This window comes from Alligator mississippiensis, chromosome 10 (genome assembly GCF_030867095.1).
Source record: "Alligator mississippiensis isolate rAllMis1 chromosome 10, rAllMis1, whole genome shotgun sequence".
NCBI classification, from domain to species: Eukaryota; Metazoa; Chordata; order Crocodylia; family Alligatoridae; genus Alligator; species Alligator mississippiensis.
The window spans coordinates 28,235,930-28,255,129 of record NC_081833.1 but is presented as its reverse complement, the minus strand read 5'-3'; the positions used below and the strand labels follow the sequence as shown (position 1 = coordinate 28,255,129).

The 19,200-nt window shown below is 45.7% G+C and overlaps 1 protein-coding gene across 4 annotated transcripts in view; it reads right to left on the bottom strand.

Annotated features, from left to right (window-relative positions):
* The window catches only part of OSBP2 (oxysterol binding protein 2), a 346,797-nt gene that overhangs the window by 189,581 nt on the left and 138,016 nt on the right, over positions 1 to 19,200 (bottom strand). Inside the window, exon 1 of one of the 4 annotated variants that reach the window (XM_019493721.2) lies at positions 7,267 to 7,659. The exons of the other annotated variants lie outside the window; for them this stretch is intronic. Within the exon in view, the coding sequence (XP_019349266.1) occupies positions 7,267 to 7,276 (10 nt within the window). The 5' untranslated portion in view covers positions 7,277 to 7,659. Of the gene's footprint in view, positions 1 to 7,266; positions 7,660 to 19,200 lie in introns of those variants that run through there. 4 annotated transcript variants of the gene reach the window in all.

Genomic DNA, 19,200 nt, shown 5'->3' with positions numbered 1-19,200 from the left:
AATCACTGAAACAACAAGAATTGGGATGATTTTCCATCACTTGATTTACATCAAAACTGGATGTATTTATAAAATTGTGCTCTCAATCCAACAGAAGTCCTGGGCTTCATATAAAAATCATATGATGAAAGGGCAACCCAGATCCCATGTCCTCTAGTTTCCCAGAGGAGTGCTCTTGCCACTCAGCTATTGGGAGAAAAGGTAGTACACGCCTTCCCTGCCCATCTGCATAACTATCTAGTTGTCCATATGCACCCAGGAACATAATTCCTCTGGGCACATAAATTCCAAAAATGCCTTGAAGACAGGCAGAAAACAGCTATTTAGACAATCAGGGATGAACAGAACGCTAACCCAGCATATCACCAGGCTAGCTGCCTGATCCATGGGAAAACAGGAGATACCATAAAACTTATGAAACAGCCTCATCTCATGAGATTTTCAAATAAACAGATTTGGATAAAGACTCAACAAGCATTTCAACTTTAAGAAACAGATGTAGGATCCTTCCTTTGATCCACAGACTGCAACTTCCTTTTCCCAATGACTTAATATAACTTCATATAAATTTAAACAGTATTATGGTTAACATGTTTTTCTATACCTCTGTTTTCAGCATTCATTTTAACAGTTTATAATTCGGTCATAAAAATGTCTTTTGCCTTACAACTTGGCATATCTGTGAGCCTAAAAGCCAACTTGTTAACTAAATTAACAGTAGACAAGTAGCATAGAGATTAATCGTCTGTGCTGCCATGAAGGAGACCTGGGTCTCATTCTCAATATATAGTTCTCATGCATGTTAATATCAAATATTAACCAAAAAACCCTCTACATAGAATGTCTGACATGTTAAATGATAAAGGTTAAAACAGCAGACTAGGAGTCAGACCTCCAACTTCTATTATTCCTTCCACACCTGAATGAGCTGTACGAATCTAGACCAGGGGTTTTCAACTTTTTTAGTCTAAGTACCCCTAGCAGCCAGAGGCTGAGCGGGGTGGGGGGGACAGAGGACAGAGAAACAAGTAGGGTGCAGATGGACGCCAAGCAGGGAAGCTAGGGTGGGGTGAGGGCAGTGGAAGCTCACCAGAATGGTGGGTGGCAGGCCTGCTGCCACATTCAAGCTTCCCCACCTTGCCCCTACCCCTGGGAGGCAACGGCACTCCACCCCTGCCCGCCTGTACATACCCCCTAGGACCAGTCCAAGTACCCCCAGGGGTATGCATACCCCCAGTTGACAACCCCTGATCTATACAATCCTCTTACCACCTCTAATCTTAATTTGGAAAGGAACAAACATATTTGTGTGTCTTCATTGTAAAGAGCTATGAGACCCTTGGATGAAAATCAATACAAAAATGCAGATTTTTAAAAAAATTATAATGATTAAGTTAGATTACTTTAGAGAATAGTCAAATATGGAAAACTTTATGGATCTGCGACCATCCACTGCCAAAGTGCATACTACTTTTTATGTAAACTCGGTGTTGCTATTGGGATGCTGATTATATTGCCTATGCAGAACTTTGACAGGACAAAATCTGGTTATTCTATTATAAGGAGTAACACTTCTAACTCTCGCAGACGGGAGTTTTCTTCTGTTACAAGGCTGATCCAGCCCTGCTGAAGCCACTGAACAATCACCCATTATCTTTACTGGAATCAGATTATGCCTTTAATGCAAACATGCCATGTGTAAGAGCTTGAAACACTTTGTTGCTTTCATTTTCACCTATTTCTGAAGGTCTAATCAACACAACTGTTTCTCAACTGGTCTTATGTTGCACACATATAAGCAACAAGTTAAATACATCCATTGTACTTAATCTATTCTGAGCTCCATGCAAACTAGATGTACATGTGATGGGTCAGCATAAAACAGGTTTTTCCTTTTTAAATCATGTGCTTTTACACGGCACTAAGAGCTCTGGTGATGGAAATGTTCCATATTATTTACTGAATAGGTATAAGCAGTAACAGTACAATTCTGCTGATGCATCACCCTTCATGTACAAACATTTCTAAAGTTATAAAGTATCATGAACAGTAAATTGTCTGCAAAGGGAAGTCATTACAGTATATCTAATAAAAAACATAGTTTAAAGGTTATAATACACAAAGCATGGAACTGTCAAAAAAAACATTGTTGAGGAAAGTTAGTAGACTGTGTACTACTAGTCCCTTGACAGACGTTACACTGAAGTGCTTAACTGGCTAATCATGTCTTAAGTAGTTGCCTGGCCACACACACATTCAATTAACGGCGTGATGAAATGAAAAATAAGCCACAAAGTTATCACACAAAACATGTGAAGTCCTCAAGAGTCCTGTGTGCTCCAGAGACTGAGAGTGCCCATCAGCTGACCTGGGCTCCCAGTCAGGGGAGCACCGGGAGTCAAGCTTGCTGCTTGCCAGCACAGGGGCAAGTGATCATGATCCCAGGCTCCCTGGGCTCCAGCGCTATGGCACGATGGGACCTGATGCTCAAGCCGACAATCACCCCTTCTGCCATACATCAGATCACGTTGCACCTTTAATTTAACATCTGTCAGCGAGTACAGTGTACACTAGTCCCTATAGAGTGTGATGCATTATTTCAAAAAAGAAATTGCTCCTAGGCAATATGTGGGCTGGAGCTAGCAACACTTCTGATTCTACTCTAAAGTTAGTCACCACTTTTTCTTGATTAAACAAATGACTCTTTGACCAAAATGAAGATTTCTACAGAAAATAAATCACTTTGAGAGAAATTTCCTGGATTTCCAATGTCAAATTAAAAGTTCTTCATTAAATATCTTCTATCTTCTATTTTCAGCAAATTATTTCATAATTTTGCATAATTTTTTTCAGCAAAATTCAAAACTCCAAACCTGAGCATCTTTTATGAAAGGTGTTTTAAAAACCAAGAATGTACTGGGCTTTTGTTGCAGGCTTTCAATAAAAAACTAAAAGAAGTCTGTGGGGATTTAGGGATTTGTTTTTCATGATTTCTGGGGGGAGGGAAATGGCCTTTTTCTATCAGCTCCATTCCACTCCCTTCACTACAAGCCCTGGTGCACATTTTTGCAAAAAATTCCCCTGATTTTTTTTACCTAGTACAGATGAGACCTCAGGCTCAACCCTTCCCCCTAGACATGTACAGAATGACATCCATCTACATGTAAGAAAAGTAAGAGGTAGGAGCAAAAAATAGGAGTAAGACCCACATCACATCAGATATGCCCCTTGTTTGGGGAGCAAACAAGCTGAAAGGACGGATACCTTTTGTGCGTTACCCACCCCACTTATAAATCAGCAAGGAATCTGAGAGAAAGTAACATCACCTGGGGATACATCTTCTTTCCCCCTGAGCACTCTGTGTACAGAATAATCCCCTTTTAGGGGACCCAAGGGCAACAATCAGCAGAAGAAGCAATGTCATCATAGCTCTGACAAACATGGTATGGACATGTGAACAAACTGAAAATGATTCAAATGCAGCAAACTTGCTGCCACTTTAACATTCCTTTATCCAGGATCAAAGTTGGAGCAGGTTTGCTACATCTGAATTAGTCTCAGCTAGTCCAAACATGACAATTAGAGCATACCCTTTTGAACAGTTCCCCTTTTGAAATGGCTCCAAGTGTCTCCATGTCCACACCATAAGTCATGTGCTGCTATGGAAATTATGGAGAACTGTAGGAGCCTATAAGGGTTAGCGCTGTTAGGTGTGCAAACGTGATTGGAAAGAAACCCAGAGGGCATGTCCAGACAAGCCACACACCGCACATGCAGGCGTTCCCCACAATGCAAGGAAGCAGTGTGGGGAGGAGGGGAGAGCCTGGGGGAAGATCCTGCAGTCCAAAAAAACCCACGCCAAAAACAAAAAAGTGGGGTGGCGCACATTGCAGCAGTGCGCACCACCCAAATCCAGAGCCTGGTCAGCTGGAACCACACTCTACCTGCCAGCCAGGCTTCCTGCCATGTCTACAGCTCCCGGAGACCCCCAGGACATCAGGTAAGGCTGCTGAGGTCAGAACAGGTACTGGCCCCAGCCTCCCCTACCCCACTCAGGATAACCTGCTATACAAGTGCACGTGGCACTGGAGTTCCCTGAGAACACACAGCAGCAACACAAGGTGTGGCACTGCTACTTGTCCCCGGGGTACCAAACGTTCCCACTCATCTAGACATGCCCAGAGATTTCAAATAGGAATCCATACTGTTAAAATCATTTTTGCATTGCATCTCATCACATTGTCAGTGGATATACAAGACAATATATGTGCAACTAAAATAAAAACCTTGTTAATCCCAAATGGCCTTGGAAAATATCTTGCAGGGTAACTGTTTGCCATGACCTGCCATCACTAAATTTTGTATTCATTATTTTTATTTGCATTAGGTATACCTACATGGACGGACAGACATTTCAACAGTGGAGTAAGAGACATGGGAGTAGTAGAAAAAGAAAAAAGGAAAATCCTAAAATTTGATTTAAAACATGTTTAATTTACTAACTTTCCTTTAAAGTTCTCTATTTTTTAAATGGTTCAGCATTTTTCACATATCTAAGTATCATCAGAATCAAGTGTTTTTTCCTGATTGTTTTTTTTACAGAAATAATTATTTCTGCATGTGTGGTTATCCACAACTTTTAAGTTCCAGGTACATAACCTGAAACAGATTGTGTGTGCTTGTATACATTTAAATGAACATATATTATTACTCAACATTATATATTGTTATTACTTTAAGAATAGTGCACAAATAAGACAGGAAAAGTGTAAGAAACAGAACAAATCTAAACCTGGTAATGAGCATCCACTTTGTCTCTCATCAGTCTCCCCCTTTCAAATTCATGTTTTCACCACATTTGTTTGTTTTTACTATTTCAAGGAAATTAAATTTTTAAATGTTGAAGAAGAAGTTATGCTTGATATTCTGCAGGTGGGGAGTTCATAGACGTGTGTGCTGTAACCATTTGATATGGGCTGGAAGAGTTTCATTTAGCGTCCCATGGAAAAAATCTGAACACCACAAAAATAATGTCATCACAGTTTGCACGAAAAAAGGGATGTGGTGATTTTAACACTATCCTCACTGTCAAGGACTTTTTTTTTTTTTTTTTTTTTTAGAAAGCTGGCAATAAACTTTAAAGGCTTTAAAATTTAAAGGTTTTTCAAAGCTGAATTTTTTAAAGGCAATGAAGGGATCCAGGTGTCCATCCCCCACTGAATTTCACCAGAATTTGGATTTTACCTTCCTTATACCCTTTCAATAATTAAAAACTACATCAAAATAAGAGCAACTAAAATTAAACCTAAATACTCTTCTGTGTACACCACCTACCAAAATGGCTCCCCAGTCTAACTGGGCTCTCCAGGTACAATTTTTAATACAAATAACATATAATAAAAAAAGCTGTTAGTACCATAGCATCAAAGAACTGTTCAGATGCCTACAAGGACAGTTACAGTTTTACTGACTTCCCTACAACTGTATATAAATTCCTAGAACTGTATTTTTTTCTTACAAGTTTATCATCGGGTTTCTAACTTGTCCTTGCTTAGTAGCAGATCTCAAACTAATGCATGAAAAAAGTTGTTGGAATCCAAAGCGCATTGTGAAAATAATTTCCACAGATGGTCTTTTAAAGTGAAACTCTGTAATACAGAAACCAGCTACTTGCACTTTTAAAATGGAAAATACTGAAGGTGATGTATCACTGAAAACAACCAAGGAAGTGGATTCCAAAGCACACCTCAGTCTCAGGATCTCAATAACATTTGCCTATCCACAATATCCAACTTAAGTCACAGTTATCGAGCTTAATGTCATATTCTAAGGTTTTGACTCTGCAACTTTTATAACTTTGTCAGACTCTTGCTTCTGTCAGGAGACCATTCAAGTTGGTGGGACCCTGAGGGGCTGCAAGCCTGCTCAGAAAATGTGGCAGATTCAGGGTCTAGGAAATACACACTTCTAAAAAACTAAAATAAAACAAAACAAAACTAAACTTTGAAATACCAACTTTGAAAATTCACACTGGATCCCAGAACTAGAAAAAATTAATGCACACCTCAGATTGTGACCAAGAAATAACCACAACAAAATGCTTCTGTATTGCTTCCAAGTGGGAGTTTCAGTCCCAAGTTGATGCTGTTCAGTATATTGCTTCACAAGATCAATAATCATGTAAACCAGATTTCTCTTGCAGCCTGTGCAACTTACAGTCAAATTCTAACTGGGGACAGCCATGACTGGAGTAAGTCTAAGCAGTATTAAAAAGCAGGCACTTGCAGTTTAGGAGTTTAAAATTAAGTTTGCTATCCATTAGTTAAACTATTATTCAGAGGACAGTGTTTCTGGAGGAACATTTCTGAGTTTCACCGTAAGTGAGATATGGACTGACAAGCCAGCTGTAAAACATATTTTATCTCAACTGTAACATAATTTTAATAATAACAAACCACCTCTTTTTAGTGAATTAAATTGCCAAGTAAACAACAGAAGCTTATCTGCTGCAGGAGATAATACCCATAATGACCAAACAACCCAATTCCCTATATTTTTTAATGTTAAAACCCCCCCAAAATACTAGAAATAAAAATACAGCAGCATTTAACCCTCTCAGTACTAACAGTGGATAGACGCATCCAAGCTCATCCAAGTGAGAGTGCCATGCACTTCATTAAGCCAAAAGCAGAGGAGAAAGGATGCAGCATACAATTCCCAAGGTGCCCCTTATTGACAATTAACCATTCAGCTCTCTGCTCAGAAAGAACATGCAGTCCAGCATGCAAACACTAAAGCTGGGTTAATATGGGTTGCTTTTTTGTATTTCCCCCCTTGATTTATTACAGGTTTGCTTATAAAAGGTTAAACATAAAGACATCTGGAAGACACCTTTCTAGCTGCAACAAAATTTCCATTACTCTAAAATGCATTGCAAGACAGTCAAAATCCATGCCTTCTGCTGATGGAACGCACATTCGACTGAAGTGAACATGCAGTAAAATACCAGAAATAGAACAAGGGCTGATTAGATCAACACAGGCCTCCATAAGGAAGCTACGAAGGCCACTAACCCTTCTTAAATTTATTCAGACAGCCGGAGTTGCAGAAGGAACGAGCGGATCCCGTCTCCCAGCAGCCCCTACCCTTCATCCCTCCAGCTGGATCACTCTCATGGAAGCTAAGCTCTACATTACTATTAGCCTTAAGATAGAAAAAAATGTCCTTATTCAGCAATCAGCTAAAATGCTGCATCGCTGCACTTACAGTTCCACATTTCACATTATAAATTCTTGCCACATGCTGTTACCAGTGCACTCACTACAGCGTGGAACTCACAGCAACCATCAAACCACCTTATTACCAGAATGCACCACTGCTTACTTCAGTACATAAGGCAATGCTTAACTCCATCAATGCCAGAAAGACTAATCGTCTTTCAGGGCACAAGAAAAAAACAGCCCCATAAACCATACTAATGAAGATTTTGCTGAAGCTATCTATAATACTATACAGAACATGTTTTAAAAAATACAGGCTGAAATCCTAATGCGACGAGATAATGTTTCTGGAAGGACAACAGTATTTGGAAACAGGCTTGTCTCTTTAAATAGTGCTGGAGGATGTTTTTAGGACTTTTGCTTATAATATGCATCAGAGCCGTTTTTCTAACAAACTTGTTTCTGCGTTTTCATACTTAGGTACAATTTAAGAGCAACCCAAAAGCGTAGTGAAGAAACCTAAGGCATTTACATTAACACTCACATGCTTGTGTTTACATTTCTCACCCCTGTATTTCATGTGACATTTGGATTTTCCCAAGCTTTAATGTTTTACTCATCTGGGGATAGAACTGACAGGTCCAAGGGGAAAATGATATATAAATCACAATTCAATATACCGCAAGTAGTTACAGCAAGCTCATTAATGTACGAGACTTAGCAAATGAACACTTGCTGGTAAGGAATGATTTAGGGAACTGGAAATGGAACTGCTGTCAAGCATTTACAATATTAAGATTGTGTTGTTAATGCTCTTGGCCAATTTTAGTGGGATAGCAAAGTTTTTAAAACAACACTGTGTATTTTAAGAGCGTGGGGGTGGAGGGGATGCATGTGGGGTAGTGGTGTGTGTACATACAAATAAAGAGGGAGAGAAAATAGTTTTTAACCTATTTTATACAGAAAAAGAAGAATGAGAAAAATATTTCATCTTCAGCAGAACTGGTATGGAGAATAACAAATTAACAACATATACAGATTTTAGGCTTGTTTGGCTTTGAGCCCAAATGTGTAATAAAAGCCAACATCATTTTTACAAGAGGAAACTTGGGATTATATAGGAACAATCATTTTTATAGGAAAAAGAAAACTATTGAAAATAATTTATTTTCCTCTTTAGAACAACATTTCATAATGAGATTTGATGCAAAAATCACAGCCCACTTTCTACCATTAGATTCACTAATAAGCTGGGATCCAGGTTTTCTGTTTCCGGAAAAATGGAGAAAAACACGGATTTTCCCCTTTGGCCCAGGGAAAAGCGAATTTCTCATTTTAAAGGAGAAACCCACAGATTTTGCAGTTTTGCAAAGAGCTCTCTGCACGTGGGCAGAGTTCCAGCCTGCAAGGGGGGGGAGGCAATGGATGGAGGGCATCAGGCAGAGGGCACCATGTCCATGTATATGCACTGTAGGGAAGGGAAGGGGGTGGCGGGGAAAGGGAATTGAGGCCTCCCTAGGGAGGGAGAGAGTGAGGTGGGCAGGGCTGGGGCTCCCGCTCAGCCAGGCAGTGTGGGGTTTGGGACCTGGGGCTTCAGTGCACAGACACAGGGCCCTGATGGGGAGCAGAACAGGACTGTGGGCAGCTCATGAGAGGCGGGGCCAGCTCCCCACAGCTACACGCACTCCCTGGGGTGCAGGGGGGACATGTGCCCCCCAGATCTGTCCGCAGGGTGGGGTCGGGCACAGGCTGCCCACTGCAGGCTCAGCTCCTCACCCTGCTGTCCTCTCCTGGGGCCTCTGCAGCCCAGTGATGCTGCAGGGCATAGTGGAGCCACGCAGGGAAGCTGCTTACCGCTGCAAGCCCCACACTGCCCTGGCAAGGCATCCCCTGTGCACACAGCAGGAGTAGTGGCGCGGAGTTGTGCTCCTCAACATTGCCACACAGGGAGCAGACGCGTCGCCAGGGCAGCACAGAGCTCACAGCAGCAACAAGCTTCCATGCACAGCCCCGCTGTTCCCTGCAGTGCCTGGTCGCACCTGCTCAGCTGTGCAGGCCCCAGAGGAGGGCAGCAGGGTGGGAGCCCAAGCCCTCAGCAGGCTGCCTGTACCCACTCTCACCCTGCACACAGATCTGGGGGCATGGCTCCCCCCTGCTCCCCAGGAGTGTGTGCAACAGTGGGGAACCACCCACTGCCAGAGGCTGGGGGCTGTGTACCCAGGTCCCTGACCCAATAGCCCTGGCAAGCTGGAGACCTCCTCTGGCAGGGCTGGGGGGAAAGGACAGGGGACTCTGGGTGGTGGGGTAAGGGGCACCAGCAGGGCCGGGAGAGGCTGTGGGGGAGAGTGAGGGGCCTTTCATTTTAATCATGGATTTGGGGGTTGCAATTTTTAATCAGGGAAAACCAGGATCCCTCCTAATAAGACAGACCCAGGATCCAGGTGATCAGATGTCATATTAGAAGCATGGTCTACACCTGTAACTATTTATTTTTCAAACACAGAAACTCAAAATACAGTAAGCATTCTTGCATAACTGTTATTATAAGCACTGTGATTTTCTGCAAGCACTCAGACCCTCTGGAAATTAAACCATTTATTTTGCTATCTAAATACAAATTCAGGTACCCAACTTTGGAAAGCAGCTTTACAATGTTGGCCTTCCTAATTACTTTTTAATTTTTCTCTGGGTTAATGTTTCTTTCTGGCCTTGAAACTCTGCTAGATACTGTGCGCGCCGGGTCTGACCCCGGGTCGCTTACGTTGCTCTGCACGTGGGCTGTGGCCAGCAGCCCGGGCAGGCCGGGTCGGAGAGGGCGGGTGCCGAGCTAGAATTAGGTACAGACACGTAACGGTTGATTTTAAGATTATTTTACTTACACCGAGATGGTCGTGATGTAGGCTGAGAACTTGCTTGAGTTGCGGTTACAACAAAAAACACGAACACACGTGGAGGTTGCAAGGCTCCACGCAGACAGAACACGACAAACTCCGGACGTCCAGGACAAGCGCGCATTAAACTCGTCGTTACGTCCTATAGTAGGCTCCTTGCGAAGACGGGAAGAGGTGGGCGGTGGATCAGGCCGCCAAACTCCTCTGAGCGACACACAGGGTTTCTATTAACCTGCCGCGCACACCCAGAGTCCCCACGAGATGGATGCGGAGTCCTCTTCGGCTTGGGCGGAAACTGCTCAAGCCTCTTATACGGCTAGCAGGCCAATCACTAGCCGCCACGTGTGAATAATTTAGAACTAGCCAATTGCGGGGCACAAATTTGCATACGACAAGCGGGAAACCTTTGCACCGTGCATTTCTGTGCTACAAAGGAAATGCACCCTGCAAAGATCCCTGCAAAGTGGCGGGAAAACTTCTTTGCACGCAGGTTCTCTGCACAGCAGAACTCCTCCGTACAATGAAGTTGTATACCCACGGGGATAATTCTTAGTGCTGAAGCACACACAAAAAAAAAATCAGACCTTTGGGTCATGACATCCCCCCTTGCTGAAGGCACAATAGAATACTTCAAACCTATCATCCGGGTTATTCATAGGTCTGTCAATGGTTCGCGAAACTAAACGAGCAAAAACAAAGTCAGTCAGCAATAAAAGTTCGTCCTCAAGGGATCGAATCAAATAATAGCCGGCACACACATATACATAAAATCACAATCATAACAAAAAACTGAACGATCATGACTTCGGTGGGCGTCATGGTGGAATCGCGTGTCAGGCCTTCGTTCCCTTCAGTGATGTTGTCCCTCTCGAGGCCTCTCTCCACCACGCACTCCGAATCCCAGATCTGTAAAAGAACTCTCTTAAAATGGTTATTCAATACTATCTATAAAATCACACAGGACCGCACGATAATGCAGTCGATTAAACTTATCAGTACTATTAAATACAAATACAAAAACACGATTTTATACTGGACAGCTCTCTTTCTTTTCCGTCTCAGCAACTTGACGAAATCATCGATGAGTCGTCGTCGCCTTCTTCTAGATAGTGAAAACCTAACTCGTAGGCTAGCTGCCATTGTCCCGCGTCTCCTAAAATCCGAAGCTGTCTCTTATTAAGTCCAGAACGCTGCAGGAGGTATCCAAACATGTATCTCTCCTCCTGTGTTCTCTGGCGTAATACTGGACGCTCGGATTCACGGTGTTTCGTATTCTGAGCCTCAGTCGGGCATTGACACTCCCGATCACTGGACAGTCTTGGCTCCATTAGGACGCGCAGTCTTGACAACTGATGAAGGAGACTACTCACAGGATGATCGACCAGTGGGTTCAGCACAATTCGCAGAACCACGATGTTTCTCTGCCCGTAAACTTTAAGACAACTATCTATACTGTCGAGGGTCACTAGAACGGTTCCAGGGTCTCGCAGGTGACGATGAGGCCACGGTCGCATTCGTTGGAGCGGTGTTAGTCCCAACGTGCATTCTCTTGGGTTCCAGGTGCAGTATGAAACTCTGGTAATAGCCAGTACAAGCTGTTCTGCACCGGTGTGCTCTGGTCGGCTGTCGTGCCATGCGTGGGCCTTCTGTTCAATCACTCCTGCCACAAGCTCTGGAATCGGAATAGGCCAATGGACGCTAAATGCCACCATGTCGATGTCGGTGACATGTCCCCTACTCCATGAAGCTTGTCTCACCAAGAAGCTTGCTTCTTCCTGGTCCAGGAGGTCGGACCCAAGTTCCACGACCAGACGTCCCAACCACACAGCCAGAGTTTCGTCGGATCGTATCCTGGATTCTCTACACAAATTCTGCAGTTCGGCTCTGGAACAAGCGTAACAGGTGGTAGCTTGAACTGCACTCTGCGGACCGATGACTGGGCTGCTTGATACTGCAGGCTGATCAATTTCCTCATGAGTTGTCATTGCTGTTGCTGTTTCTGTTGGAGCTGCAGTCATTGTTACAGTGGGAGTCGTTGCTGTCTCAGGCGGGAGGGGCGGATGCACTCCTCCGCCCGACTCCCCCTCCCTTCGGCAAAGGGGCGTGGTCGGCGGAACTGACGCTGCGTCGCTGGGCGGAGTTACTGGCCGAACCCTCGCGGGCTCTCCCGAAGCTCCATCCCTCACTTCCGGCTCCTCCACGCGGTCTTCCCTCTGCTCCGCGCCATCTTGTTGAGACCTTTCAAGATCCCCTTTCTCAGCCGCTTCTCCGACCGCCCGAACGGCCATATGCAGCTGGGTCTTTAAGCTTAAAGTTTCAGTCATTAAATCAGCCATAGTTTGAAAAGCTGTGTTCATTTTTCCCCCCTTGTCGTACGGTAGGACCACTCTCTCATCTACGGCACGGTCCTCCGTCTCCGGGTCTTCGCAGAGCTCGGACGGACGCTCACGACCCCTCAGTCTAGGCACCACCATACATGGGGGAAACCAGCCGATTGGCATCGTCTCTCCCATCTCTCAGGCACACCACGAGCAACGGACACAGTCCCGGGTGGGGGTCGGACTTCCTGCGCTCGCCGGGTCGACTTCGGCAAGGGTCACAGCTTCGAGGGGCCTATACAGGACCCGCTCATCGCCCATGATACACCCGAACGCCGCGGGGTGAAGATTTATCTCTTTCCCTTCCAGGGCTCCGACTTCTGGAGTTCCCTCTTCTCTCCTTAACGAAAAGTGTCCATGGACACATCTCCGGCCTGTTCCGCCCGCCTGGTGGTACGCGAGGTGCGCCTCCAGTTCTCCGATGCTTGCTACGCTGCGTCTCCCACTTCTCCAAGGGCACTTCTCAACTAATTCTAACTCTAGCGAGCCCTCTCCTGAGCTCTTCCTCGTCGCCATGTGCGCAGCGAGGATTTCGCCGGATTCCATCATGGGTCGCAGAGATCCCGATCCCATCATGGGTCGCGGAGATCCCAATCCCATCCTCGTTGCCATGTGCGCGCCGGGTCTAACCCCGGGTCGCTTACGCCACTCTGCACGCGGGCTGTGGCCAGCAGCCCGGGCAGGCTGGGTCGGAGAGGGCGGGCGCCGAGCTAGAATTAGGCCCAGACACATAACGGTTGATTTTAAGATTATTTTACTTACACCGAGATGGTCGTGATGTAGGCTGAGAACTTGCTTGAGTTGCGGTTACAACAAAAAACACGAACACACGTGGAGGTTGCAAGGCTCCACGCAGACAGAACACGACAAACTCCGGACGTCCAGGACAAGCGCGCATTAAACTCGTCGTTACGTCCTATAGTAGGCTCCGTTCGAGGACAGGAAGAGGTGGGCGGTGGATCAGGCCGCCAAACTCCTCTGAGCGACACACAGGGTTTCTATTACCCTGCCGCGCACACCCAGAGTCCCCACGAGATGGATGCGGAGTCCTCTTCGGCTTGGGCGGAAACTGCTCAAGCCTCTTATACGGCTAGCAGGCCAATCGTTAGCCGCCACGTGTGAATAATTTAGAACTAGCCAATTGTGGGGCACAAATTTGCATATGACAAGCGGGAAACCTTTGCACCGTGCATTTCCGTGCTACAAAGGAAATGCACCCTGCAAAGATCCCTGCAAAGTGGCGGGAAAACTTCTTTGCACGCGGGTTCTCTGCACAGCAGAACTCCTCCGTACAACGAAGTTGTATACCCACGGGGATAATTCTTAGTGCCGAAGCACACACACAAAAAAAAAAAAAAAAAAATCAGACCTTTGGGTCATGACAGATACTTCTTTACAAGGCCTATTTTCAGAGCCAAAACAATACATTAGTGCAGTGATCTCCAACCTTTTTAGGTCAGAGATCACTTTTGAAATTTAAAAGGAACTAAAGCTCTACACTCCCCCCCCCCGCCCCAAACCAGGTAAATCTGTAGGAAGGGGAGCTATGGGGGGAGGGGGCAGGGCATATCAAGGCCCCAACCCGAGCCTCATTCCCTCCCTCACCACTAGGGTCTCAATCTGCCCCCCCTCAACAGTGGGGAGGTAGGGAATAGGGCAGGGACAGGCCCTGAACAGCCGGTGCAGGGCAAGGGATAGAGCCGCAAGCAGCTTGCCCAGGGGGCATGGGGAGGGTGGGGCACGCAGTCCAGAAGGCACAGGGGACACGTGTCCCTGGATCTGCCCATGGGGCATGGCGGGCTGGGGCAGTGCCGGCTCTTTCCAGCTGGGCTGCAGCAGTGGCGGTGTTGGAAACAAGGCGGGGGGGAGGAGGGGGTGGCTAGCCCCGCCATACTCCGCTCCCAGCACTGGCATCACCTGCCCCAACCACAGTCATGTGCCAGGCCCAGCGAGAACAGTCCGGCACAGCCTTCCAGCCCGCAGCTGCAGACCGCCCTCCCCCACACCCACCAGCTCCCAGCCCCCAAGCCCTTGGGGGAGGCGGAGGCACACTGCACTGAGCTGTTCTTGTCGGGCCTGGCCCACGCTTGAGTTTGGGGCAGGTGGCACCAGCACTGGGAGTGACGGTTGGGGCCATTATGCCTCATTCCCAGCGCCACCACCACCACACAGCCCAGCCAGGAAGAGCTGGTGCCACTCCAGCCCCAGCCCACCCCACCCTGCTGGCAGATCCAGGGGCACACAGCCCCGTGCCCTTCCAGGCTGTGTGCCCCCCACTCCCTGCGCAACCCTGACAAGCCGCTCGTGGTTCCATCCCCCTCCCCACACCGGCTGTGCAGGGCCTTCCCCTTTCCCTGCCAAATTCCCTACCTTAGCTGCTGCAGCTGCCAGCACTGCCCCATGTTTGGGTGGGGGAGCACATGCCCCCCAATCTGTGCGTGGCAGAGGCAGCTACTGCTGCAGGCTGGGCTTTGTGCCGCGAGCCCCGCTGCACGTGCCCCCCAGGCCTCCATCACTTCCCTCCCCCACCAACTGACCTCCTGGGCGGGTGGGGGTGCACGCGCATGCACGTGCACGCTCGGCCTCCCCAGTCCAGGATTGATTTCGAGAGGCTCCAGTGAGCACTGCTTTGGTGCTACCTAGTCTTTGTCCCGGTTCTGTGGGATAAGGAAAATTTCATTCCAATTGCAAAAGTGCAGTTTATTCTTTGGGGAAGGAAATCTCAACATCTGCATCATTATATCACTGTGGGGATTTTTTCTTTCTGGTATTTCTGGCCCCACCTAAAGAGGAAAAGATGACGTTTTAACAGTAGTGGTATAATGTAAATCAATGATTCTCAACCTTTTTGGACTCAAGTCACCAATCACTGACATCCAGATACCCCACAGTGGACTACCTCCATAACTTTTGTGAATTAACTAGCACCCAATTTTAAAAAAATATTTATATATTATAGTGCTTATCCCCTTACATAGGAACTGAGCAGTAGAGATGAGGCATTGTCCAAGACAAATGAGCTCAAGCCTGGCTTATGTACTAAGCTTATCTCTGCACACCTCACTTATCTCACCACACCTAATGGCACCCTTTAAAGGATGTGGCAGAACCCAAGGCTGCCCTGACATCCTGGCTGAGAATCACTGGAGTGAATACTGTGCTCATTGCTTTCTGGAATTCCTGGAGCAAAAGCCTCACAAGCCTAATTTGCTGGTAATTTTCTACCTTTAATGTAGAAAATTACTATTCTTCTCCCACAGTCCAAGTAAATATTGTGCCCAGAACTCTGACACTACTTCATGAGTCAAAAACATTCTTTTTCACAAGTAACAAAACTAATTTTTTCAAGACGGAGTTAAATAGGTAAAGTGTCCTCCCTTTTCTCTGCTGTATTATTCAGCCCAAACCACTAGCACAAGGAAAAAGAAAGTTGGTTAACTGCATTCATTCTCGTACTTGTTTATTGTCTGTGGTAATACCCATTGGGTGCTAGGCACATCTCCAGCACTCAAGAAGAAATGGTACCTGCTCTGAGGGCCCCTTCTCCTGTGCCTCTCCCTCCTGAATCCATTTAATTCAAAGTCCTCTTTCCATTCATTTTTTGTTCTATTTAGATGAGCCGCTCCTAAAAAACCATCCCCCACAAAAAAAAGATAATAGCATTAACGTGGCATTTGCAACAATCATGCTGTATGTGTTATTCCTTTCCTTCAGCCTGTATCTGTCTGTGTTTAGTTGGTCAGTTCGTCAAGGTAGGGATTATCTACTTACGTGTATCCATATATCATCTAGTACAAATGGCCTCATAAGTGGTTGATTCTCAGGCATTACAATGACAAATATGGTTATTAATAATGAAAAGACAGATATCAGGTAAAGGAAACAACCAGAAGAAATGCTTGTATTAACACTATTCACTATAGCCACCAGCATGGCGGAAGTGTATCATAGTATCATAGTAGCTAGGGTCGGAAGGGACCTAAACAGATCATCAAGTCCGACCCTCTGCCTTGGGCAGAAACGGATGCTGGGGTCATATGACCCCAGTCAGGTCTCTACCCAGCCTCCTCTTAAAGACCCCCAAGGTAGGAGCAAGCACCACTTCCCTTGAAAGTTGGTTCCAGGTCCTAGCTGCCCTAACCGTAAAGTAATGCCTCCTGATGTCTAGCCTGAACCTGCTCTCTGTCAACTTGTGACCATTATTCCTAGTTACCCCATGTGGTGCCCAGGGAAACAGAGCCTCTCCTATTCCCTGCTGATCCCCCCTGGTGAATTTGTAGACAGCCACCAGATCCCCTCTCAGCCTTCTCTTGTGGAGGCTGAATAGGTTCACGCCCTTTAGCCTCTCCTCGTAGGGCCTGTCCTGCTGTCCCCTGATCATGCGAGTGGAACTCCTCTGGACCCTCTCAAGGTTAGCCAAATCCATCTTGAAGTACGGTGCCCAGAACTGGATGCAGTACTCCAACTGCGGTCTGACCAATGCTGCATAGAGGGAGAGGATCACCTCCCTGGACCTGCTTGTGATGCATCTGCAGATGCATGACAAGGTGCGGTATCTTTAAGGAAGATTTGAAAATAGAGAAAAAAGCCATGAAACTGAGCTCTGGGAGATCAAATCAGGAACATGAAACTAGGTGGAATAAAGCTCAGGGTTGATTGTCCAAGAAGCTGACAAACAGGTGGGCAAAGGTGGAAACAGTGGTAGGGTAGTGCAATGCAAAATGCAATGAGTATACTTAAGCAGGAAAATTACAGATAATTATATATATTAATGTACTGTATTATATTATATTATATATATTAACATACTGTTACAATATTACAATTAACTATTACAGTATAGTTACATGCTTGAGAGCCAAGAGAAAAGATCTAGGGTCCCCAACAAATGCATGAATCATTTTCCAATGATGCTTCAGGATCTGTCACTCCCCTGACTATATTCAAAAGTGGACCAAAACTCAGCTAAGGAATCATGTCATAGCAAGCACTGAAGGGAGTCCTGAGGCAACAAAAGGAAATCACTAATGGCAGAATCCTACTTTATTTGCCCAGCTATATAATGCCGTTTTTGCCACTTATACTCAGTTTGTTATCCTATAATGTGTGTGCAGTATGTGTGCACCTTCTAGTGAATTTTACCTGGGGAAAAAACATAACTAATGTGTGCTAGATGTGGGAAGAAGAGGGCCCTCACATGCCTTAGCTCCACGAGCTAAACTATTAAGGCACTTGCCCAGGATGCACGGGATGCATTTTTCAGGCCCTCCTAACCCAAAAGGGATTTGGAACCCTCATCTTGCGAACTTTCTAGCATAGTGCTCTAACCACCAGGTCAGGAATTACCCTTCTCCATCCCTCCTTCTGAAGCTTGTCACCAAGGCAGCCAAGAGAGGGAGATATTTAGGACCTGGAAAACCAAAACAATTTAGAGGATGCATAGCTCAGTGAGTCTACCACAGTCTACTGTGGACGGGGGCAAGTCCAGGGTTCCAGTCACGGCTCTTCGTCACACTGGGGCAAAAACTTCCCCACTGTTCTCCATCAACTGTATCCCATGAATAACCTACAGAGCTTCAGGATGTAGGCTACAGAAGCCATGTGGATGCTTACACATCCAAAGTGCACGTGGTTCAGAATCACAGGTAAGCGCCAAAAATAGCAGTTAGGCATCTGGAAACCTGGCAAATGTACCTGGGGGCATAAGGTGAAAATGGATTCTGCCCTACATGTACACACAGGCCTACACACAGCTTTGTTATGTCAGTCAGGGGTGTGATTTTTCTATGAAAATCTTTAAATCAGTGAATCCTTGATACAGAGACAACTGTCATATTTAAAGGTACTCCAATACAGGAATATCTATAGTGGGGTAATGCACATTAAAACCTATATGACTGTATCCATACTCTGGGGGGTAAACAACTATAACTATCCTGAAACAGAGCTGCAGAACTTTGCTGCATACACTGGCTATTAACAGAGGAACTCAAGGAAGAAGGTTTGGTTTGTTACAGGAAGCTGGATGAGTCTGGCAGGCAAAATGACCAGGCTAAATTCCTGAGAAAAAAACCTCCACTTCAAGACACACTTGGGCTTTAGTTGCATGTAGGTAAACTCTTCAAAGGAAGCACCTTATGTAAAATGACTATTAAATGTATTTTGGTTATTTTTCCACCAAAATAACTCCAAGAAAGGTCTGAGGCAAACTCAGTTACGACCTTTTCAGCAACTGCAATTCAGGCCAATTTTTTTGGCAAGTGTGCCACATATTAGCCCTGCACACTCCCCAAGTGCCACTCTGACCCCTTTCCCTTGTCTGATCTGCTACTCAGCTTTCTGCTCCCTGTCTTATCTGATATGCTTCTTTCTGCTCCTTGGCCTATTTGTCACTGCTTGCTCCCTGTCTCCTCCCCAACCTGCCCATGCCACAGGTTAGTCACACTTGAACTACTGTAGTATACTCAGGGCTTACAAACTGCATTAAACTGATATAATGAAACAAAAATTTACCACTTCCAAAAATGTGTTAGAAGTAAATTGCCAACCAGGTTCTGGATGTCTGGTAGGTGACATTTTCACACCATGAGCAGTTTTTGTGGATCCCTGCTGAGGGTGACTGCACCAGGTCTTTCTTCCTTGCTGACTCTGGGTTGGACCCAAAGCTATATGATGACAGGAAAGGCACAGACCTGAAGGACTATGAATAGG